A 26,374-nucleotide genomic window follows, 5' to 3' on the forward strand; every position below is an offset into this window, starting at 1 on the left:
AGTGAAATCATTCCATGTGAAAACTCATTTAATTAAAGTTCAATTCATTATTATATTGTTTTTTTTCTATTGGAAGGATTTAATAATTTACCTTATCATAAGTAGACATAATTGTAATAGACTTATGTTTCTCTCTCCATATGATATCGTAAATATATCCAATGCAAAAAAACATTTCCGTTAATTCCCACGGAAAGTTTCCATCTCTGAATATTCCCCCAAATGTGCAACCCCAATGGCCACTAATAAAAAGATGAGTACCCCATCAGCTTTCTATAGGCTAGGCCTACTATATTTATTTCTCAACTTTCGTAATATTTAGCACAGTGCTTATATTTACAACAGGAGTATAGCCTACTTGGCTGGCGAGAACAAAACCATGGTGAAAGCATCCTCTATTTGCCATATAAGTGCATAGGTAACGTGTAGTTTTCCTGCTGCCCCTGTTTCGATACAGGTGCATGATAATGATCCATTCTAAATCCGAACAAATGTCACGCATATATTATCCTGTATATGTAAAGACATGATTAAATCAAGAACAGTCTGGTGGGTGACTATTTGCCTATCACTTGTGAATTCTATATTATCACTTGTAAATGATGCCCAGCATAAAAAACAATACCTTTTTTTGTGCAACTTTTTTGAATCATAGTCACACACTTCATGTACCCTAGCCCATAGGCCTATGTGTTTGAATAAGGGTTGTATCACAACTAGTGGCCAAATAACTTCTTAAAATTAAGCACATTAATCTGCTTTACAAGGGGTGTAGTGCCTATCTGGCATATATAAGCAGCGGATGAGTTTCAAGTTTGGGGAAGATCATTTTCACCATAAAAATGGTAATTTATAATAAAAGCATTACATGCATAATTGCTTTTGTGTTCACTTTTGATAATGGTGTTTTCCGCTAATGGAACATTGGCGCTTATAGCCTACTACCATGTGCGCATTGCTGCGCTTATAATAAAGAAATAGCCTAATTGTTTATGAACAGTTTAAGCTAAATGTTCTGATCTGTTGTGTCAGCTACATTGCATAAATATGTTTTTTGTTGTTGCTTGTGGTTGTATTTAATTTGGGATCTATTGCATCCCACAACTGTCCCAGACTATTTTTGGAATATTAATTTATTTTACAGAATAGAATAGGTCGACTTTTGAACTATGGGGATAGTAGATTGTTTGCTGTTCGTTAGGCCTACTCATCTTGTTGGCTGACGAAAAGTAAATGTGACCAATTCTTCCAATATGCACCTCGGAATTGGATAATTGCATCGGACTACACTACATTACATTTCAGGCTAGGTACACATGGATTTCCTAGCAGCTCCATCAAGCATTGTATTGATCTTGAAATCTACAGCAGCAGCATCAACCATTCATGAAGTAAGTTTCTAGATATATATATCTTTCTTGCTATTCATTTACATTTAAGTCATTTAGCAGACGCTCTTATCCAGAGCGACTTACAAATTGGTGCATTCACCTTATGACATCCAGTGGAACAGCCACTTTACAATAGTGCATCTAAATATTTTAAGGGGGGTAGAAGGATTACTTTATCCTACCCTAGGTATTCCTTAAAGAGGTGGGGTTTCAGGTGTCTCCGGAAGGTGGTGATTGACTCCGCTGTCCTGGCGTCGTGAGGGAGTTTGTTCCACCATTGAGGGGCCAGAGCAGCGAACAGTTTTGACTGGGCTGAGCGGGAACTGTACTTCCTCAGTGGTAGGGAGGCGAGCAGGCCAGAGGTGGATGAACGCAGTGCCCTTGTTTGGGTGTAGGGCCTGATCAGAGCCTGGAGGTACTGAGGTGCCGTTCCCCTCACAGCTCCGTAGGCAAGCACCATGGTCTTGTAGCGGATGCGAGCTTCAACTGGAAGCCAGTGGAGAGAGTGGAGGAGCGGGGTGACGTGAGAGAACTTGGGAAGGTTGAACACCAGACGGGCTGCGGCGTTCTGGATGAGTTGTAGGGGTTTAATGGCACAGGCAGGGAGCCCAGCCAACGGCGAGTTGCAGTAATCCAGACAGGAGATGACAAGTGCCTGGATTAGGACCTGCGCCGCTTCCTGTGTGAGGCAGGGTCGTACTCTGCGGATGTTGTAGAGCATGAACCTACAGGAACGGGCCACCGCCTTGATGTTAGTTGAGAACGACAGGGTGTTGTCCAGGATCACGCCAAGGTTCTTAGCGCTCTGGGAGGAGGACACAATGGAGTTGTCAACCGTGATGGCGAGATCATGGAACGGGCAGTCCTTCCCCGGGAGGAAGAGCAGCTCCGACTTGCCGAGGTTCAGCTTGAGGTGGTGATCCGTCAACCACACTGATATGTCTGCCAGACATGCAGAGATGCGATTCGCCACCTGGTCATCAGAAGGGGGAAAGGAGAAGATTAATTGTGTGTCGTCTGCATAGCAATGATAGGAGAGACCATGTGAGGTTATGACAGAGCCAAGTGACTTGGTGTATAGCGAGAATAGGAGAGGGCCTAGAACAGAGCCCTGGGAGACACCAGTGGTGAGAGCGCGTGGTGAGGAGACAGATTCTCGCCACGCCACCTGGTAGGAGCGACCTGTCAGGTAGGACGCAATCCAAGCGTGGGCCGCGCCGGAGATGCCCAACTCTGAGAGGGTGGAGAGGAGGATCTGATGGTTCACAGTATCGAAGGCAGCCAATAGGTCTAGAAGGATGAGAGCAGAGGAGAGAGAGTTAGCTTTAGCAGTGCGGAGCGCCTCCGTGATACAGAGAAGAGCAGTCTCAGTTGAATGACTAGTCTTGAAACCTGACTGATTTGGATCAAGAAGGTCATTCTGAGAGAGATAATGGGAGAGCTGGCCATGGACGGCACGTTCAAGAGTTTTGGAGAGAAAAGAAAGAAGGGATACTGGTCTGTAGTTGTTGACATCGGAGGGATCGAGTGTAGGTTTTTTCAGAAGGGGTGCAACTCTCGCTCTCTTGAAGACGGAAGGGACGTAGCCAGCGGTCAGGGATGAGTTGATGAGCGAGGTGAGGTAAGGGAGAAGGTCTCCGGAAATGGTCTGGAGAGGAGAGGAGGGGATGGGGTCAAGCAGGCAGGTTGTTGGGCGGCCGGCCGTCACAAGACGCGAGATTTCATCTGGAGAGAGAGGGGAGAAAGAGGTCAGAGCACAGGGTAGGGCAGTGTGAGCAGAACCAGCGGTGTCGTTTGACTTAGCAAACGAGGATCGGATGTCGTCGACCTTCTTTTCAAAATGGTTGACGAAGTCATCTGCAGAGAGGGAGGAGGGGGGGAGGAGGATTCAGGAGGGAGGAGAAGGTGGCAAAGAGCTTCCTAGGGTTAGAGGCAGATGCTTGGAATTTAGAGTGGTAGAAAGTGGCTTTAGCAGCAGAGACAGAGGAAAATGTGGAGAGGAGGGAGTGAAAGGATGCCAGGTCCGCAGGGAGTCGAGTTTTCCTCCATTTCCGCTCGGCTGCCCGGAGCCCTGTTCTGTGAGCTCGCAATGAGTCGTCGAGCCACGGAGCGGGAGGGGAGGACCGAGCCGGCCTGGAGGATAGGGGGCATAGAGAGTCAAAGGATGCAGAAAGTGAGGAGAGGAGGGTTGAGGAGGCAGAATCAGGAGATAGGTTGGAGAAGGTTTGAGCAGAGGGAAGAGATGATAGGATGGAAGAGGAGAGAGTAGCTGGGGAGAGAGAGCGAAGGTTGGGACGGCGCGATACCATCCGAGTAGGGGCAGTGTGGGAAGTGTTGGATGAGAGCGAGAGGGAAAAGGATACAGGTAGTGGTCGGAGACTTGGAGGGGAGTTGCAATGAGGTTAGTGGAAGAACAGCATCTAGTAAAGATGAGGTCGAGCGTATTGCCTGCCTTGTGAGTAGGGGGGTGAGAGGGTGAGGTCAAAAGAGGAGAGGAGTGGAAAGAAGGAGGCAGAGAGGAATGAGTCAAAGGTAGACGTGGGGAGGTTAAAGTCGCCCAGAACTGTGAGAGGTGAGCCGTCCTCAGGAAAGGAGCTTATTAAGGCATCAAGCTCATTGATGAACTCTCCGAGGGAACCTGGAGGGAGATAAATGATAAGGATGTTAAGCTTGAAAGGGCTGGTAACTGTGATAGCATGGAATTCAAAGGAGGCGATAGACAGATGGGTAAGGGGAGAAAGAGAGAATGACCACTTGGGAGAGATGAGGATCCCGGTGCCACCACCCCGCTGACCAGAAGCTCTCGGGGTGTGCGAGAACACGTGGGCGGACGAAGAGAGAGCAGTGGGAGTAGCAGTGTTATCTGTGGTGATCCATGTTTCCGTCAGTGCCAAGAAGTCGAGGGACTGGAGGGAGGCATAGGCTGAGATGAACTCTGCCTTGTTGGCCGCAGATCGGCAGTTCCAGAGGCTACCGGAGACCTGGAACTCCACGTGGGTCGTGCGCGCTGGGACCACCAGATTAGGGTGGCCGCGGCCTCGCGGTGTGGAGCGTTTGTGTGGTCTGTGCAGAGAGGAGAGAACAGGGATAGACAGACACATAGTTGACAGGCTACAGAAGAGGCTACGCTAATGCAAAGGAGATTGGAATGACAAGTGGACTACACGTCTCGAATGTTCAGAAAGTTAAGCTTATGTAGCAAGAATCTTATTGACTAAAATGATTAAAATGATACAGTACTGCTGAAGTAGGCTAGCTGGCAGTGGCTGCGTTGTTGACTTTGTAGGCTAGCTGGCAGTGGCTGCGTTGTTGACACTACACTAATCAAGTCGTTCCGTTGAGTGTAATAGTTTCTACAGTGCTGCTATTCGGGGGCTAGCTAGCAGTGTTGTTTAGCTAGCTACGATCAAACAAATCAAACCGTTGTACTGTAATGAAATGAAGTGAAAATGTGATACTACCTGTGGAGCGAAGCGGAATGCGACCGGGTTGTTCTATTCGGTAGACGTTGGCTAGCTGTTGGCTAGCTAGCAGTGTCTCCTATGTTAAGGATGACAAATAGCTGGCTAGCTAACCTCGGTAAATTAAGATAATCACTCTAAGACTACACACTCTAAACTACACAATTATCTTGGATACGAAGACAGCAAAGACAGCTATGTAGCTAGCTAACACTACACTAATCAAGTCGTTCAGTTGAGTGTAATAGTTTCTACAGTGCTGCTATTCGGTGGACGTTTGCTAGCTGGCTAGCTGCTGGGCAAATAGCAGTGAAGACTACGTTAGGACGACGAAATACGATAATTAAGCAATTATCTTTGATACAAAGATGGCTATGTAGCTAGCTAAGAAGAAAATTGCTAAGATTAGACAAATCAAACCGTTGTACTATAATGAAATGTAATGAAATGTAATGAAAAAGTTATACTACCTGCGGAGCGAAGTGTGGATGCGACCGTTTGCTCCAACCCATTGGAGGGTTGCGTGTTTCGTCACTATTGTTTTGAATGTTCTCTTGAGGACCAATTCCCGATACTACTCAGTGGCATTCTCTGAGCTGCCATGTGATGATGACGATTTAGTCTAAAGAGGATTATAGTGACTTTGGAAAACAATTACATTTCTAATGGAGGCAAATCATTAGTATGAACACCTTTTGGAGATGGAGTATAACTTAAGCTAGCTAGCTAAGATTGAGGGGCCTGGTTTTAACTAACATTAGCATGGATAGCTAGGTCTTTAAAAAAAAACATTTTTCTAGCTATGACAATTGCTATCTCTCTAAAGTAAATTTGTCAATTACTTTTCTACTTCAGCAATGTCATCATATATCCAGGCCACTAGTGTCTTCTCAGATAATTTTAGCTAGTTTGCTAGCTATCGAAGTCTGTGAGTTAACTACACTGCCTTCATAAAGTTTTCAAACCCCTTGACTTTTTCCACATTTTGTTGTCTTACAAGGTGGGTTTAAAATAGATGTAATTGTAATTTTTTCATCAACGATCTACACAAACTACTTTAATGTCCATGTGGAAAAAAAGTCAATACATGTTAGAAATCACCTTTGGCACCGTTTACAGCTGTGTCTTTCTGGGTATATCCCTAAGAGCTTGGCACACCTGCATTGTACAATATTTGCACATTTATTATTTTAAAAAATTGTTCAAGCTTTGTCTAGTTGGTTGTTAATCATTGCGTGACAGCCATTTTCAAGTATTGCTGTAGATTTTCAAGCAGATTTAAGTCAAAGCTGTTAACTATGCCAGTCAGGAACATCTGGGTGGAGAAGTGTTACTCAAGCACGAAATTACTACATTTACATTCATGATTTGGAGCGAACCCTGACTGAAGCTGAGCAGAATTTCCAATAATAATATTTTAGATCTGCGTTTACAAAACACAGCAAGATATTTTTCTGCGTTATCTTTCATTTTCTGCATGAAAAATGCAGAATCCTGCCTTAACCAGAAGGGGACTAGGGTTCCAATTTTGGACCACCCCCCCACCCCACGTTCAGCTGGAAGGTGGCGCATGGAACGCAAAAATATTCCTAAAAATATTTAACCTCCACACATTAACAAGTCCAATGGCTCAAATGAAAGATAAATACCTTGTTTATCTACCCAGCAAGTCAGATTTCTAAAATGTTTTACGGCGAAAACATAGCACATATTTATGTCAAACCACCACCGAAGACACAGCTAATTTGCATAGCCAAGTTGAAAAAAATATGCAATCAACAAACGCAGGATTAAAAGAAAAATAATGCACTAACCTTTTGAAATCTTCATCAGATGACAGTAATATAACATGTTACACAGTACATTTATGTTTTTTTTCAATAATATGCTATATATATCCATAAATCTCTGTTTACAATGATGCATCGTTCAAAAAATGCTACTCAAATGTCCTGAGAAATGACGATAGCTCCGGCAGATAACGTCAGCTAACAAGGAATACACATCATAAACTTTGACTAAATATGCATGTTCTACATATATATAGTTAGATACACTTCTTCTGAATGCAATTGCTGTGTTACATTTATTTTTAACGTTACAGGTTTCGTTCACTAGGCTATACTATGAGTCGGCGCTCAAAAAGTAGCATTATGGCTCCTCTATCTTGGAGTCCACAGAAACCCAAATTTACCACATAAATATTCCCTTACCTTTGCTGTTCTTCCATCAGAAGACCTGGAAGGAATTATACTTACCAAAAACAGCTTTAGTTTTGCAGTCTGTGTCTTTCAGTTCTCAAACACGACACATTTCGGTTGAAATGTAGCCAAAAGTCAAGTGGATGCGCACCAAAACGTCGAACTTACATATTATATGTCGACTAAACTTGTCAAACTAAGTTCATAATCAAGCTTTAACATGTTATAAAGGTGTACAGCAATCGTGAGGACGAACAGAAACGCATGCATTGTATAATCGATCTTGGAAAAAAGACAGGACCGGAGCAGAGCGCGCATGAGAGTGACCTGTTTTTTCGCGTGACCGAAAGGTTTCGGCCCGCCAAAACTCTCGTGAGCGCGCGATTCTCACAATGAGAATCCCCATTGAAAGCTGAGATCGCGCTGAAGACAAAGAGACTGTTCCCAGACCTGTAGGTGCTTGGGAAGGGTGGGGGCGATGACGTCAAAGTTGGGTCAACTTTTCTGATGACAAGAGAGAGTTTGAGAGAATGACTGCCCTGAGAGTTCTGCTTTACATACAGACATAATTTAAACGGTTTTAGAAGCTTTAGAGTGTTTTCTATTCAATAATATTTTTTATTTGCATATATTAGCAACTTTTGACAAAAATAAATTATGTTTACTATGGGCACGCAATTACTCCAGCGGGGGCAGTAAACAGCCCTATCCCCAAGAGGTTGACGTAACCATTGCTTGCTGTTCGGTCCTCAATTAAAGCACAGTAAATAGCTTATGTGCCCCGACTCCATGATTCCAACAGTTCACCCAAGTGTTTAGATCTAAATTGCGAATCAAATCACAATGGCCTCCATTTCTTTTTTTCATGCAGCCCTATGTGGACATGATCTCAAATGCGTGCAGAAATGGTTGAAAATGCATAAAAAATATGTTTGGTTGAAGTTTAATTGAACAGTGCGAAGGGAATGGGGGATACCTAGTCAGCTGTACACCCGAGTGCATTCAACTGACATTTGTCATCCGCATTAAAAAACAATCGGAATGGAGAAAGACCCATTTTGAAATCACTTAGAATGTATGTGTTGGCACTGGAGGTCGGCCGATTATGATTTTTTAAACACTGATACCAATTATTGGAGGACCAAAAAAAGCCGATACCGATTAATTGGACGATTAATAAAATACAAAATAAATACATTTGTATTTGTAATAATGACAATTTATAACAATACTGAATGAACACTTATTTTTAACTTAATATAATACACCAATAAAATCAATTTAGCCTCAAATAAATAATGAAACGTTCAATTTGGTTTAAATAATGCACAAACAAAGTGTTGGAGAAGAAAGTAAAAGTGCAATATGTGCCATGTAAGAAAGCTAACGCTTAAGTTCCTTGCTCAGAACATGAGAACATATGAAAGCCGGTGGTTCCTTTTTAACCTGGATTTTCAATATTCCCAGGTAAGAGGTTTTAGGTTGTAATTATTATAGGAATTATAGGACTATTTCTCTCTGTACGATTTGTGTTTCATACACCTTTGACTATTGGATGTTCTTATAGGCACTTTAGTATTGCCAGTGTAACAGTATAGCTTCCGTCCCTCTCCTCGCTTCTACCTGGGCTCGAACCAGGAACCCATTGACAACAGCCACCCTCGAAGCAGCGTTACCCATGCAGAGCAAGGGGAACAACTACTCCAAGTCTCAGAGCGAGTGATGTTTGAAACACTATTGGTGCGCACCCCGCTAACTAGCTAGTTATTTCACATTGGTTACACCAGCCTAATCTCGGGAGTTGATAGGCTTGAAGTCATAAACAGCGCAATGCTTGAAGCATTGCGAAGAGCTGCTGGCAAAACACACGAAAGTGCTGTTTGAATGAATGCTTACGGGCCTGCTGATGCCTACCATCGCTCAGTCAGACTGCTCTATTAAATCATAGACTTAATTTTAACATAATAACACACAGAAATACGAGCCTTAGGTCATTAATATGGTCGAATCCGGAAACTATCATCTCGAAAACAAAACGTTCCGTATTTTATCTAACTCTACCATAATGTGTGCTACAAAAACACAGCTAAAACAATAGCCTCTTGCTAGGTGCACACTTGAATTAAAAGGTTACACCCAAAAATCAAAATTTTGCAGATTTTTCCCAGACCTCAAAAATGGTCTCCTGATGTAGTTTAATTATTGTTGTGGACTAAGAACATCAAATGTAAATATTCCTGTTACATTGCACAATCTTCAATGTTATGTCATAATTACGTAAAATTCTGGCAAATTAGTTCGCAACGAGCCAGGCGGCCCAAACTTTTGCATATACCCTGACTCTGCGTGCAATGAACGCAAGAGAAGTGACACAATTTCACCTGGTTAATATTGCCTGCTAACCTGGATTTCTTTTAGCAAAGTAGTATGGAGGTTTAAAAAAATATACCTCTGTGTATTGATTTTAAGAAAGGCATTGATGTTTATGGTTAGGTACAGTCGGGCAACGATTGCGCTTTTTCCGTAAATGCGCTTTTGTTAAATCATCTCCCGTTTGGCGTAGTTGGCTGTATTTGTTATCAAGAAATAGTCTTCACACAGTTCGCAACGAGGCAGGCGGCCCCAACTGCGGCATACCTTGACACTGTTGCAAGAGAAGTGACACAATTTCCCTAGTAAAAATAAATTAATGTTAGCAGGCAATATTAACTAAATATGCAGGTTTAAAAATATATACTTGTGTATTGGTTTTAAGAAAGGCATTGATGTTTATGGTTAGGTACACATTGGAGCAACGACAGTCCTTTTTCGCGAATGCACACCGCATCGATTATATGCAACGCAGGACATGCTAGATAAACTAGTAATATCATCAACCATGTGTAGTTAATTAGTGATTTATTATTGATTTTTTTTAATAAGATAAGTTTAATGCTAGCTAGCAACTGACCTTTGCTTCTTACTGCATTCGCGTAACAGGCAGACTCCTCGTGGAGTGCAATGTAAGGCAGGTGGTTAGAGCGTTGGACTTTTAACTGTAAGGTTGTAAGATTGAATCCCTGAGCTGACAAGGTAAAAATCAGTCGTTCTGCCCCTGAACTAGGCAGTTAACCCACCGTTCCTAGGCCGTCATTGAAAATAAGAATGTGTTCTTGTTACTGTTTTTCTTATTCAGAAACATGAAATACTGTCTCGTACGTTTATACTGTGAAAAATGTGAAAAATACTGTGATATATTTTGGTCATATCGCACCAGCGAAAAATGTCAGCGTGGAGTCATAAACTATAATAATAAATATGCTGTATCACTCAGCATTTTGTGACAGGGCAGGCACTTTGTTGATTCTTGATGTTCAGTTGTAGAATGTCATCTGTGTTTAGAAGTTTTCTTCCACTTTGACATTTAGAGTATTTTGTGTAGATCGTTGACCAAAAATGGCAATTACATCCATTTGAATCCTACTTTATAACAAAACAGAATGTGGAAAGTCGAGGGGTGTGAATACTTTATGGCTCTTGGTCAAAAGGCTTGCGCAATATACCACATTACTTCTTACTAGTAATACAATTCTAGTTTTATAAACATTACAAAGCATGCTCATCCATTTTTGGTGTTGTTATGGCAAACATTTTCTTCTCTCATTCAGGTTGCATTTTAAACAAAGGTGTTTTATTGTCATATTACATGTAGCCCTTCAGTCAGTTCTAACAATAGTAGCCTATGGTATTTTGTCCACTTCAAATAGCCTAGTGATAACATAGATCAATCCAAAACACTCACCAGAAAACGTTTTTGAAACATAATCATTTATATCATGGTGAAAATCAGACTTCTCTTTCATTGTTGCTGACTGTTAGCCAAAACTACTGGAGAATAGCAGTCAAAAAACAACCACGCCAGCTGTTGTGGTACCGGTATTTGCATCATTCTGATTTATCAGGAGATCTAAGAGCATTTTTTTTTTTAGACTATCCGAATATCTGTAAACATTGTCATATTATTTTAATAGTGAAATAGATTTCAAATACCCATCTCTACTAGGTATAAGGGATGTGACAAATGGAGAATTTAGCTTAACATTTAAACTGCCATTTAAAAAAATCTGTTTCATACAATTCCATGTCAATTTACAATGCAGAATAATGGCCCTGTAACATATGAATGACCTTTTAAGGTTCGGGCAATGAAGTTATATCCACCGTGACCGTTCACAGACATAAAATGCAGCTACAGTAAAATGTTGATAGCAAGCATTTGCAACTTTTTAGACAATTATAATTCATACAAATTTGACGCGTCTGTACCTTTTCAGACACTACAATTCTGCTCCGGCGTATAATGTTCTGTATTGTTTCCCTAACAACAACAAACATTCCTGATTTATGTGCTGCTGTTTTTTTTAAATGGTTGGGTAGCTAAATGTTTTCTTTCTAGTAAATGTCTTGGTAAATCACGGTACAAACTTTTTTAGGAAAGGGTGGTCTGCAGGCAGGCTGCGCGCAGCAGTTTGAGGTTATTTGATTAAGAGTTCTGGACGCCTAGTGGACGTTAAGTCCTGCTTCAGAAGCTGCATTCCTTTACAGACAAGTAAAATGCCTGTTCATCTCTCCAGAGAAGGTTTTGTGTCGGCATTTAAAAATCTGTAGTGTAGCCTACCCTAACAGACAAACATGGCGTAGCCGAGGCGCTTTCAAGGGGCCACATTGCATTATGTCTGAAAAGGGTAATCAATACAGGCTACCGGTAGCCTACTGTAATTTCATATTATAAGACAAAAACAACCCCACCCCCCACCCACGGAGACTAAGAGTGCTCGCAAGGCTTTCCCAAAGATACCGCTGTCCTGGCGATACCGGTGCCATGAATAGTCTATGACAGTGGTCACCAACCGACTCTGAGTCATAATCACTTTAGCAGTCAAAAAGAAAGCTGAGATCTACCTCAGATTTTTTAAATATATATAAAAAAAGAAAACCAATCCAACCTATCGCACAATTTCTGAGCGAATATTGCATTTCCAAACGGCCTTCTTTCTAGATTATCGCTGAGAGCCACGTGGGGTTGCATCAGCCAGGCTAACTTTTATGCATGATAAAAGATAATGGTTTGGGATACAAATGTGAAAAGCATGTCATACATCCTTCCTACCAGTCAGAATATGTGAGCGGTTGAGCAGTTTGAAATCCCACATGGAGTGGTCTTTGCACACACTCCGTGTCTCAATGAACTTTCCCCACTCTGGCGATCACAGGAGAAAAACTGCTGCTCGGTTCATTTTTTGTTTAAAAATATAATTTAACCAACACCCCAGCTGTTACAGCTGTGAGTGACTTTCTGGGTAAATCCCTAAGAGCTTTCCACACCAGGATTGTGCAACACTTGCCCATTTATTCTTTTCAAAATTCTTCAATCTCTGTCAAATTGGTTGTTGATAATTGCTAGACAACCATTTTCATATCTTGTCATAGATATTTAAGTCAAAACTGTAACTTGGCCACTCAGGAACATTCACTGTCTTGGTAAGCAACTCCAGTGTAGATTTGGCCTTGTTTTTTAAGTTATTGTCTTGCTGAAAGGGGAATTCATCTCCCAGTGTCTGCCTGTTGGAAAGCAGACAACCAGGTTTTCCACTAGGATTTGCCAGTGCTTGCTTACCTCTATTTTCTAAGTAAAAGAACATTGATCATTTTTTAACATTTAACCAGTCTTCTCCTGAGATTAAAGTCTTACTTATATATGAATTGCAACTGATGTTTTATTACCACAAAAGAAGTAAGTAATAGCCCACATCTTGAAAAAAAATAAGCTTTAAGTATAGTGTATTTGTGATTTTGCATGGCCTTATGTATTTAAAATGATTAGGTAGGGTCCTATAAAATCTGTTAGATTTTTTTGCCAAATTTTGTTTTCTCTGTTTTTGTTTTCTATTTTCCCATTTGATGTTCTTAGTCCACAACAATAATTAAACTACATCAGGAGACCATTTTTGAGGTCTGGGAAAAATCTGAGAAATTTCGATTTTGGGGTGTAACCTTTTAACCTGTTACTCCTACCCCCTACTTTTTAGAACATTCTGTTAAAAATCGCGCAACATTTCAGCGCCCTGCTACTCATGCCAGGAATATAGTATATGCATATGATTAGTATGTGTGGATAGAAAACACTCAGACGTTTATAAAACTGGTTAAATCACGGCTGTGACTATAACAGAACGTGCGTTTCATCGAAAAGCGCAGGAAAATCTGATCACTGAAAATGCGAAAATATATCCATGCGCCACTAGAACCCATTGTTGAATGTGAACCACGTTAAATTGGGCCGAGGTTGCAATACCTACAGCTTCCACACTATGTCAACAGTCTTGTCATTTGCCTACGATTTGTTTCTTGGTCAAACGGACACAAGGTAGCGCCTTCCGGTCTCCGACCGGATATTTTGGTTGGGATTTACCCGGACATTATTTCCAGACGTACAGCTATAGAATATTCATCGCCTCGTGATCAATTTGATCGCTTATTAACGTTTACTAATACCTAAAGTTGCATTGCAAAAGTATTTCGAAGTGTTTTGTGGAAGTTTATTGTCGACTTTTTTAATTAAAAAAAATGACGTTACGTTATACAACGCTATTTTTTTCCCTTGATCACAGTCTTCATAGATCGATATCTAGGCTATATATGGACCGATTTAATCGAAAAAAAGACCCAATAGTGATGTTTATGGGACATCTAGGAGTGCCAACGAAGAAGATGGTCAAAGGTAATGAATGTTTTATATTTTATTTGTGCGTTTTGTGTAGCGCCGACTATGCTAATTATTTTGTTTACGTCCCCTGCGTGTCTTTTGGGGTGTTACATGCTATCAGATAATATCTTCTCATGCTTTCGCCGAAAAGCATCTTAAAATTCTGACTTGTTGCCCGGATTCACAACAAGAGTAGCTTTAATTAAGTGCCCTACATGTGTTTTTTTCCGTTTGAGTTTTAACGAGTGCTATTCGCATTTAGCGTAGCGCATTTGCATTTCCAGATGTCTAGATGGGACGCATGCGTGTCGGGTAGGAGCAAGAGGTTAATTCAAGTGTGCACCTAACAAGAGGCTATTGTTTTAGCTGTGTTTTTGTAGCACACATAATGGTAGAGTTTGCAAGACAAATACCCTCTGGATTGGTGAAAATAATCATGATATCATTCTTCCAGTTAAGCATAGGCTGCTTTGTAATTAACATTTAATTGAGAACGTTTTTGGATAACCTATCAGAAGACTGTTTTCATTAACATCATCGCGAACAGTTACACAATGGTCGACGCACGCTTCGGCATTCTCTTTGCCTCTTCAGAAAGTTGGAAATACGATTCACTGATTCATTCTGTTCTTGTCTTATGATAAACTTGGGCAAATTAATACATGTTTAGTTGATTCCCTACTAAGGTCAATACATTTTTGAATATCGTTGAATTCTGTTTTAATGCTCATGATGATGTGGCATGTTAGCGACGCTGCTATTTCGTAACAATTTCCATTCCATCCCTTCGTTTAAGCCACTGCCACAGTTGTTTAAAAATGTTGACTGGCAAAGGAGCTGTTATAGCATGCCTGTCAACTGGCTATAGCAAAAGTTTGATATATCAAGCGTGGCCAGGTTTGTGCACTTTGCTGTTTGAGGTATACCCAGAGCAATGACTGACAGATGCTATATGTGGTATGCCCATTATTACCGATAATGGAGGTGCAAGTGGGGATTTTGAACATATTCCAGTTCTGTTCACAAGAATTTAAGCTTTCAGCCGATATCAAACACTTATATGTAACGACATTTGTTGTTTCTCTAAAATCTGCATGATTTACAACTGTCCCGGTGACGGTACGTTGATCCCTAAGTTAACTGACTTGCCTCGTTAAATAAATAAAATAAAAAATAAAGGTTGCTACAGAAATGTGCTAACCAAGCAAGTATTTTGCTGGTGAGCTACTGCACACTTGAATTGAAAGGGTATCTACACCCAAAAATGAACACGTATTAGCTTTTTCCCTGAACTCAAGTGGTCTACTGATGTGGTTTAAACATTGTGGACTTAGAACATCCACATTTGTTGATTTTTCTATTTAAAAAAAAGTGTGATTTTTCTGAACAAAAACATGAACAACAGGAAAGAAATCTGAAACCTGGAAAAACAAACAGAACTTAATTTGGGAAAAAACACCGAATTAGACAGAACAATTATCAGGCCTACATGATCAGGACAAATGTCATGCACAAAAAGCTACTTTTTTCCCCTCAAATGTGCGCGCAAATTTGTTTACATCCCTGTTAGTGAGCGTTTATCCTTTGCAGAGATAATTATCCACCTGACAAGTGTGGCATATCAAGAAGTTTGAACAGCATGATCATTACATAGGTGCACCTTGTGCAGGGGACAATACAAGGCCACTCTAAAATGTGCAACTTTGTCACACAACACAATACCACAGATGTCAAGTTTTGAGGTATCGTACAATGCATTGCATGCTGACTGCAGCAATGTCTACCAGAGCTGTTGCCAGAGAATTTAATGTTTCCATAAGCCGCCTCCAACGTTGTTTCAGAGAATTTGGCAGTACGTTCAACTGGCCTCACAACTGCAGACCATGTGCAATCACACCAGCCCAGGACTTCTACATCCGGCATCTTCACCTGCAGAATCGTCTGAGACAAGCCACCCAGACAGCAGCTGAAATTTAGGAGTTTTTCTGTCTGTAATATAGCCCTTTTTGTGAAGAAAAAAAGTAATTCTGATTGGCTGGGCCTCGTTCCCCAGTAGTGGGGGCCTGGCTCCCAAGTGGGGGTGGGCTTTTATGGTTGGAATGTGCAGCACCAGAAAATAATTAGATATATGTAATAATCAAGGTTACAACATAGCCTAACAGGAAATAGCCTTGCAAGCACAAATACACTAAGGCTAATATAGTTAATTGTTTGTCTTTCTCCAGTGAGCTGTGGTGTGCTGCTGGACTCTCCTGCCAGGATGATATGAGAGTTACCAGGAGACAATGCATACAGGTTAGCTGCTGATCTCTCGCTTTCTCTTCCTTTCTCTCATTTTTTTTTGGTTAAATGTAGGGAAATACTGTCTGTGACTTATGGACATATGTTTCATGCCTTCTTTACATCACTGGTGTGCAGTACCTTAAAAATGTCATAGCAGGCTAATACTGATTACATTAATAGGCTTACATGCCTCAGATAAATCCTTACCTAGGCTTCATATGGGGGTGGAGGTAGCCACTGGGTTAGAGAGGCAGGCCAGTAATTAGAGGGTTGCCGGTTTGAATCCCAGGACTGACTGGAACAATCTGGCGGGAGTGAAAATCTTGCCATAGATTTTCAAGCCAATTTAAGTAAACTGTAACTCGGCCACTCAGGAACATTCAATATCATCTTGGTAAGCAACTCCAACGTAAAGTTCATTAGAAAGTATTCAGACCCCTTCTCTTTTTCCACATTTTGTTATGTTACAGCCTTATTCTAAAATTGATTAAATAAATACAAGTTCCTCATATACACAATACCCTATAATGACAAAACGAAAAAGAGTTAGTCAAATTTTTTGCAAAGTTATAATAAAAAATAAAACAAATACTGTATTTACATAAGTATTCAGACCCTTTGCCATGAGAGTTGAAATTGAGCTCCAGTACATCCTGTTTCCATTGATCATTTTTGTTTCTACAACTTGAGATGTTTCTTCAACTTGATTGGAGTCCACCTGTGTTAAACTCAATTGATTGGACATGATTTGAAAGACAGACCCCTGTCTATATAAAGTTTCACAGTTGACAGTGCATGTCAGCTCAAAAAACAAGCCATGAGGTCTAAGGAATTGTCCGTAGAGCTCCGAGACAGGATTGTGTCAAGGCACAGATCTGGGGAAGTGTACCAATTTTGTTTTTGCATCATTGAAAGTCCCCAAGAACACAGTGTCCTCCATTATTAAATGGAAGAAGTTTGGAAACACCAAGACTCTTCTTAGAGCTGGCCGCCAGGCCAAACTGAACAATCAGAGGAGAAGGAGGTGGAGGTGGAGTCAAGGAGGTGACCAAGAATACAATTATCACTGACATGGCTCCAGAGTACCTCTGGGAGAATCTTCCAGAAGGACAACCATCTCTGCAGCACTCCACCAATCAGGCCTTTATGGTAGAGTGGCCAGACGGAAGCCACTCCTCTGTAAAAGCCGCATGACAGCCCGCTTGGATTTTGCCGAAAGGCACCTAAAGGACTCTCAGACCATGAGAAACAAGGAAACCTGGCACCATCCCTACGGTGAATCATGGTGGTGTTAGCATCATGCTGTGGGTTTGTTTTTCAGAGGCAGGGACTGGGAGACCAGCCAGGATCGAGGGAAAGATGAATGGAGCAAAGTACAGAGAGATCCTTGATGAAAACCTGCTCCTGACCGCTCTGGACCTCAGACTAGGGCGAAGGTTTACCTTCTAACAGTACAATGACCCTAAGCACACAGCCAGGACCAAGCAGGAGTGGCTTCAGGGCAAGTTTCTGAATGTCCTTGAGTGGCCCAGCCAGAGCCCTGACTTGAACCCGATCGAACATCTCTGGAGAGACCTGAAAATTGCTGTGCTTCTCATCCAACCTAACAAAGCTTGAGCGGCTCTGCAGAGAAGAATGTGAGTAACTCTCCAAATACAGGCGTTCCAAACTTGTAGCGTCATACCCAAGAAGACTAGAGGCTGTAATTGCTGCCAAAGGTGATAAAAATATTTAAAAAAAAAATATATTTTAAAAAATGTAAGTACTGAGTTAAGGGTCTGAATTAGAGGTCGACCGATTAATTGGAATGGCCGATTAATTGTGGCCGATTTCAAGTTTTTATAACAATCGGTAATCTGCATTTTTGGACACCAATTACATTGCACTCCACGAGGAGACTGCGTGGCAGGCTGGCTACCTTTTATGTGAGTGCAGCAAGGAGGGAGCCAAGGTAAGTTGCTAGCTAACATTACACTTATTGAATAAAAAAACAATAAATATTAACATAATCACTAGTTAACTATCATGGTTGATGATATTACTAGTTTATCTAGCTTGTCCTGCGTTGCATATAATCGATGCGGTACCTGTTAATTTATCATCGAATCAAAGCCTACTTTGCCAAATGGTTGACGATTTAACAAGCGCACTCGCGAAAAAAGCACGGTCATTGCCCCAATGTGCACCTAACCATAAACATCAATGCCTTTCTTAAAATCAATACACATGTATATATTTTTACACCTGCATATTTAGTTAATATTGCCTGCTAAGATTAATTTATTTTTACTAGGGAAATTGTGTCACTTCTCTTGCGTTCTGTGCAAGCAGTCAGGGTATATGCAGCACTTTGGGCTGCCTGGCTCGTAACGAATGGTGTGAAGACCATTTCTTCCTAACAAAGACAGTAATTAATTTGCCGGAATTGTACATAATTATGACATAACGTTGAAGGTTGTGCAATGTAACAGCAATATATAGACTTAGGGATGCCACCCGTTAGATAAAATACGGAACTGTTCCGTATTTCACTGAAAGAATAAACGTTTGTTTTTGAAATGATAGTTTCTGGATTTTATCATATTAATGACCTAAGGCTCGTATTTTTTTGTATTATATTATAATTCTAGGATTTGATATTTGATAGAGCAGTCTGACTGAGCAGTGGTAGGCAGCAGCGGCTCGTAAGCATTCATTCACTTCCTACCTGGGAATATTGAAGACTCATGTTAAAAGGAACCACCAGCTTTCATATGTTCTCATGTTCTGAGCAAGGAACTTAAACATTAGCTTTTTTTACATGGCAAATATTGCACTTTTACTTTCTTCTCCAACACTTTGTTTTTGCATTATTTAAACCAAATTGAACATGTTTCATTATTTATTTGAGACTAAATATATTTTATTAATGTATTAAGTTAAAATAAGTGTTCATTCAGTATTATTGTCATTATTACAAATATATATATAAATCGTCTCATTAATCGGTATCTACTTTTTTTGGTCCTCCGATCGGTGTCGGCGTTAAAAAATCATAATCGGTCGACCTCTAGTCTGAAATAAATGTCATATTTCAGTTTAAAAAAAAAAAATTTGCAAACATTTCTTAAAACCTGTTTTTGCTTTGTCATTATGGGCTATTGTCTGTAGATCAATGAGGGGGGAAAAACTATTTAATTAATTTTAGAATAAGGCTGTAAATTAATAAAATGTATATTTAGCCTTGTGTTTTATGTTATTGTCCTGCTGAAAGATGAATTTGTGTCCCTTTGTCTGTTGGAAAGGAGACTGAACCAGATTTGACCTGTGCTTCACTCTACCGACTCAGTTTCTTTTTATATATAAAAAAACTCCTTAGTCCCTGCCTGTAATACGTGATGGAGCCACCACCATGCTTGTAAATATGAATTGTGGTACTCGGTGATGTTGTTAGATTTGCCTCAAACATACCGCTTTTCAGGATAAAGTTAATTTATTTTAGTGCCTTATTGCAAACAGGATGCATGTTTTGGAGTTTTTAAATTCTGTACAGGCTTCCTCCTTTTCATGCTTTGCATTGTGGAGTAACTACAATGTTGTTGATTCATCCTTAGTTTGTTGATTCATCCTTAGTTTTATCTTATCACAGCCGTTAAACTCAAACTATTTTAAAGTCACCATTTGCCTCATTTTGAAATTCCTGAGCGGTTTCCTTCCTAGGAAGGACACCTGTATCTTTGTAGTGACTGGGTGTATTGATACACAATCTAAAGTGTTATTAATAACTTCACTATGCTCAAAGGGATATTCAGTGTCTGCCTTTTTTACCCATCTACCAATAGGTGCCCATCTTTGTGAGGCATTGACTGGTCTTTAGTTGAATATATATTTCTGAAATTCACTGCTCAACTGAGGGACCTTACAAATGTCTCTTTATGTGTGGGGTACAGAGATGAGGTAGTCATTCAAATCACAGTCAAGTCATATAGAAACAAATGTGGCAAATCAACAAACTTTTTTGTACTGAATACAAAATGTTATGTTTGTGACACATCCAATACAACACATTACTGAGTATCACTCTCCATATTTTCAAGCATAGTGGTAGCTGCATCATGTTATGGGTATGCGGAGAGGACCAATGTTCCCTCTAAGCTGCGTGCGGGCGTGCAGTAGCCCAGAGACTGGACTGCCGTGCAGAGCGCAGAAGAAATATCAGCCCACAGAGAATGAGATTGAACGTCACTCAACTTTCTACCGTTTTCCCTGTTAGTTAACACTATCAACGTTTCCCTTTTCTGTGGAAATTGTGATCGAATCAATGCAATATTAGCCACTTTCAATGCAACATACAGAAACAAAAGGAACTATGCAAGAGATTATTGTAGGCAGAACGTAGTCAGCCTGTACTCTACACAGACATGTGGGGCATAACCAATCAGAGCTACAGTAGGCCAATATTCCAATAGACCATTGCCATATATGGATGAACTGGACTGAGTTTACAGCTGTGGTCGTGAGTAGATACGCTTGTCTTGAGATCAACAGAAAGAGCTGCATGTAGCCACGTGTGCACATTTTGTTCATATCCTTTGCTAGTTAATGAGTTATTAGCCAAGTTATAGATAATTTGTAGACAGCCATATGGGAGTGATTGCTTCCTACAAGACCACAAAACGTTTACTTTATAGACCTCTTTGAAAAGCCAATCCGGTAAAGAGCATTTTTTTCTTTCTTAAATTGGCAATATTGTATTTTGAGACAGGCTTGAATAGACTAAGTAGCCAATAGGCAGAGGGTAGCATAATTTGTCTGATTCTGTGTAATAATGGTATGGGAATAATAAAGCATTTTATTTTGTAAAGTGGTTTCTTGCATCAAACATTTTCAGTCACCTTGTCTGAAGGACTGGGCCCCTCAAGGACATTCATGTTTTCTTTTTTAGGAGATTGATTTCCTCTTCTAGCTTAGTTCACGTTAATATTTGAGGTCACTTAGACATGTCCTTGTTTTTCAAATCAAATCAAATTTTATTTGTCACATACACATGGTTAGCAGATGTTAAATGCGAGTGTAGCGAAATGCTTGTGCTTCTAGTTCCGACAATGCAGTGATAACCAACAAGTAATCTAACTAACAATTCCAAAACTACTGTCTTATACACAGTGTAAGGGGATAAGGAACATGTACATAAGGATATATGAATGAGTGATGGTACAGAGCAGCATACAGTAGATGGTATCGAGTACAGTATATACATATGAGATGTGTGTGTAGACAAAGTAAACAAAGTGGCATAGTTAAAGTGGCTAGTGATACATGTGTTACATAAGGATGCAGTCGATGATGTAGAGTACAGTATATACATATGCATATGAGATGAATAATGTAGGGTAAGTAACATTATATAAGGTAGCATTGTTTAAAGTGGCTAGTGATATATTTACATCATTTCCCATCAATTCCCATTATTAAAATGGCTGGAGTTGGGTCAGTGTCAATGACAGTGTGTTGGCAGCAGCCACTCAATGTTAGTGGTGGCTGTTTAACAGTCTGATGGCCTTGAGATAGAAGCTGTTTTTCAGTCTCTCGGTCCCAGCTTTGATGCACCTGTACTGACCTCGCCTTCTGGATGATAGCGGGGTGAACAGGCAGTGGTTCGGGTGGTTGATGTCCTTGATGATCTTTATGGCCTTCCTGTAACAACGGGTGGTGTAGGTGTCCTGGAGGGCAGGTAGTTTGCCCCCGGTGATTCATTTTGTATGTCGTAGCAAATTTTCAAAGGTGCATTACACTTGATTTATTTTGTTTGCAAAAAATTGCAAGGACACACCTCAGATATTGCCACTCCTCCCAACTTACCGCAACTGAGTTGATGTTACAGGTAAATGCCAACCATGCTGCAATGGTTGGAAAATGCCAAAGCGCCAGGTATTACAATCCAAAATTGGCAACTAATGTGTGTTTCACAGTAGCGCTGCCTTAACGCTAGCCAAAAATAGAGCCCTCAAGTCTAACTGTTTTAGTTAGTTGTAGCGACATAAGGAGCTCTGCAATGCCGTCTTGCCAGAGTAAGTGAAACATATTTGAGTAGGCTTACTACTCCTTGACATTGATTAGCTAATGGTGTGACAGAACAGCACTGCTCATCATTATTTTTGGGGCTGCAGGTAGCCTAGAGGTTAGAGGATGACCAGTAGTGGAAAAGTTGCTGTTTCAAACCCCGGGTAGAGCTGGCACAATTATTGGATAATCGTGCAACTAAGAATTATGGACAATAACCGCGAACCCGAAAATATTTATCATCGCTTTAATACCTTAATTTTAGGAGAAGGGAGAATTCAACTTTTTATTCAAGCAGTTTACCGAATAGCAGTTAGTTTTTACATGAAGTAGGTAAAATTGGTAATCATTTTACGAGCAGAACGGCACAGTTGGGAGGAAAATCTTCATTTCCAAAAGTTCCAAGTGGTCAAAACCATTCATTTTTGTGACGTGGATGTCACCAAAGAGGTGCTGTATTCATTTTGTATGTCGTAGCAAATTTTCAAAGGTGTATTACACTTGATTTATTTTGTTTGTAAAAAATTACAATTATGACAACTGTGCAATTTGCATAACAATTAATCGTTATCCATAATTCCAGAATCGTCCCAGCCCTGACATCAGGCCTGGTGTAAAAAGTGGGAATTGATCTGGCACTTAGGACAAAAGTATCTACAAAAAATGGTAAAAATGTATTATCATATTGAAGGCAGAAATGCGTAAATAATGTACAAATAAATAAATACATTGATGAACAGACACCAGGTTTGACTCTTAGGCTAAGTTTGTTTGTGTAATTATGAAACTCCTCCCGTGATTGATGAATCAATGAAAACTGCTGTAGCTGTAGTTTCAATTGACCTCTGGTGGACTATAGCTCAACTCCACTTTAGTTTGCACTGAACTTCGGCTCAGTTTTGAGGGAGAAGAAGACATGGCCTCATCTTTTCTGCTTTTTTTTCTAGATTACACCTGCCTGTCAAGAAACAAATTGGAATGCCAGTTTACTGTAAAAGCAATCGTAAATGTGCTGCCTCAGCCCGGTTGAATTTCCCAACAGCATACTCTTGCTGTCTAGTAGAATCAACCAAGCGAGCTTTAAATTGTGCATTAATGTATTTTGCTGAGATTGTATTGAAGCTGTCCAAGATTCTCCCCCAGAAATACAGTAGTGTATATTGATTCTCTATTAAAAGGAACAATAGCTTAGACTAAATGTTAATAGTAAATATTTCAACTGTGTAGTCACCATGACTGTCTCTTTTTATTATTAAATGTTTTAATGCTGTTATTCATGATGTGTTGTCAGAAGCAAATACATTGTGTTCTGGGATTATACACTTAACTCAAGATTTTGTTTTCTAAATATAATTTCATTCTGGTTACCAAGTTCATAGTATCAGGCAAAAAAGATTCAGAATATGTCACTCTTTCCCATCACGGTTGTGGTACTCGGCTCCACTCCCTATCTTAGGTTGGACGTTGGCTAGAGCTCTGTTCTTGGAGACTCTGGCTCCAGGTTCTAAACTGCTACATTCATTTCATCCAGCAAATAATGTGTTAAAAAAAGCCTGGAAATTTGACAGTGATTTTCCCATTTCTTGTTTATCACTTGTTTTCCTATTGGACAATAGAGCGGAGCTCTGCCCTAGCAACAAAAGTATGGTATTTGCATACTGTCTTCTGATTGGGCAAGCCGGAGAAAGCACAAGCCAATCACACAGTTTCTTCTTGGTGGTAGGCTATGCTAATTAGGTACTGTTGCTGGGGTTCAGAAGGCTGGTTACTCTCTGTGATTCTGCTGCATTGTGTTGCCTGGTGAGAGACGTTGATAAATGAGTACTTAATGATCTGCAGAATTCCCACTCACTGCAGACAGACTGAGATTTCAAAATAGAACTGAGAAGATTCGATTACAGGGCTATAGGCTTGCTTTCACTGCTGAGTTGAATCAGTCAAGTAAAACAACTGATGCAACTGGAATGTCTTTGCTAATATCTGTCTTAACTACTTATTTTTTTACCCTATTCCTTTTACATTTTTGAATGCCAGATACATGTGTACATGCCATATAATTATTTTTTACATGTGATGAGACATGAGATTTTACTGTGTGTGAATGCTTTCAGTAGACATCATTTGGAAAAGTGTTCAGTCAAAGCACCAATATTTTTGGGGAGAATTTACCGAACCTCAGAAGTCCTTAAAGGTAATCTGAATTAATGACAAAATAGGCCACATCTTTTTAGCTGGTTTTGATCATATTAAAAATGTAACCATGTGATATACATTGAGTGTACAAAACATTATGAACGCCTGCTGTTTCCATGAGACTGACCAGGTGAAAGCTATGATCCCTTATTGATGTAATTTCTTAAATCCACTTTAATCTGTGTTGATGAAGGGGAGGAGACAGGTTAAAGAAGGTTTTTTTAAGCCTTGAGACAACTGAGACATGGATGGTGTATGTGTGCCATTCAGAGGGTGAATGGGCAGGATAAAATATTTAAGTGCCTTTGAATGGGGTATGTAGCAGGTGCCAGGCTCACTGGTTTGTGTCAAGAACCGCATCGCTACGGGGTTTTTCACGCTCAACAGTTTCCTGTGTGTATCAAGAAGGACATCCAGCCAACTTGAGAACTGTGAGAAGCATTGGAGTCAACATGGGAAGCATTGGAGTCAACATGGGAAGCATTGGAGTCAACATGGGAAGCATTGGCGTCAACATGGGCCACCATTCCTGTGGAACGCTTTTGACACCTTGTGTTCTTAATGTTTTGTATACTCAGTGTATATGTGTAATGTAACTCAAGCCTGTATTTAAAGCTATGTTTCTTAGTCAACCCAGCAGCAGAGCCCTGCCACTGTCCCAGAGATCGACACAATTGTTTTAAGCATATTTGAAAGCTATAGGTGTATGCCAACAAATGCAATTTAATAAATAAATAATGCAATTTTATATTTTGGGTTATCATAAGGTAAGACAGTTGTACTAAGCTTGTGGTGTGGGGGCATATGTTGTTAATTTACATGACCATTACACAAAATTAAGTATCCCAGATTGTGCCTTCAATGACTGCTAAATAACACTACTTGGAAAATCACACATTTCCTATTTATTTATCTGGGGTAATATGAAGCAATGTTCACACCAAGCACTATTCTGTTCGAAAGCTACTTAATTGTGTGAGATGTGATTTGATTTTGTAGTCATTAGTCAAAGAATATTGCCTACTTGATAAAAGCATGACCTTTTTAAAATCTGCTTTCACTTTTTGAAACGCTGCCTCAATCTTTCATTTTGAGTATTTTGGCAGTTCTTTAAGTTCCTTGACTACAGCAATAGGGAAACTGAACAGTAATTGCAGCAGCAGGGATTAGAAAAATATAATCCAGAGTGATGTGTTGAAAGATGACGTTACCCAGGGATTTAAGGGGAAAGGTGATGTCCGATTGCTGTTTATAGCATCAGACAGCATCTCATTGTTCTCTCTCTCTCTCTCTCTCTCTCTCTCTCTCTCTCTCTCTCTCTCTCTCTCTCTCTGTCTCTCTGTCTCTCTGTCTCTCTGTCTCTCTGTGTCTCTCTCTCTCTCTCTCTCTCTCTGTCTCTCTCTCTGTGTCTCTCTCTGTGTCTCTCTGTGTCTCTCTCTCTCTCTCTCTCTCTCTCTCTCTCTCTCTCTCTCTCTCTCTGTGTCTCTCTCTGTCTGTCTCTCTGTCTCTCTCTCTGTCTCTCTCTCTCTCCCCCTCTGTCTCTCTCTCTCTCGGCTACTCTGCCAGAGCAGCTTTTGGGAATGAGTTGTGTGTGGTGACGCAGCGGTTTCCCAGCCCTCAGTGTGATGAGGTGGTGGAGGGGAAGAGTAGGTAAAAGGCAGGCAGGTCTGAGTTCGGCTGATGCTCCCATCTTGATGCTGAGTCACTAGCCAGCAGACGACTCAGACTGAGAGGGTCCAACTCACTGAGAGCCTCCACAGCTCCCCTCATCCCTCTTCTTTAATTTAACCAAGCATGATCAAAGGTTACCCCCCCTCTGGTAACCCTGACTAAAAAAGCTTAATGCACAAACCTTTCCACATGAGCCCTAGCTATGTTTAATTTCGCCGTGTAACTGACTGCTAATCATTCCATTGACTTTTTGCTGGCAAATCTCTCCAGCTATTTGAGAGACCATCTGGAGTGTTGGTGAGAGCAACCTTGTGACAAAAGCATGGCTGTGTGGGCTGTGTCCTCCTGTTTGGGATGGAACCTGATCTGAGGGCGATGGAGCAAAGA

At 40.6% G+C, this 26,374-nt stretch overlaps 1 protein-coding gene across 3 annotated transcripts in view; it reads left to right on the forward strand.

The window, feature by feature from the left end:
* Positions 1 to 26,374, forward strand: part of LOC123999078 (dual specificity tyrosine-phosphorylation-regulated kinase 1A-like) — a 59,132-nt gene that overhangs the window by 19,067 nt on the left and 13,691 nt on the right. For 2 of the 3 annotated variants that reach the window (XM_046304445.1, XM_046304446.1), the window contains exon 2: positions 16,024 to 16,093. The exons of the other annotated variant lie outside the window; for it this stretch is intronic. In XM_046304445.1, the coding sequence (XP_046160401.1) occupies positions 16,084 to 16,093 (10 nt within the window). In that variant the 5' untranslated portion in view covers positions 16,024 to 16,083. The remainder of the gene's footprint in view (positions 1 to 16,023; positions 16,094 to 26,374) is intronic. 3 annotated transcript variants of the gene reach the window in all.

The sequence above is a fragment of the Oncorhynchus gorbuscha genome, linkage group LG16 (assembly GCF_021184085.1).
Source record: "Oncorhynchus gorbuscha isolate QuinsamMale2020 ecotype Even-year linkage group LG16, OgorEven_v1.0, whole genome shotgun sequence".
Taxonomy (NCBI): domain Eukaryota; kingdom Metazoa; phylum Chordata; class Actinopteri; order Salmoniformes; family Salmonidae; genus Oncorhynchus; species Oncorhynchus gorbuscha.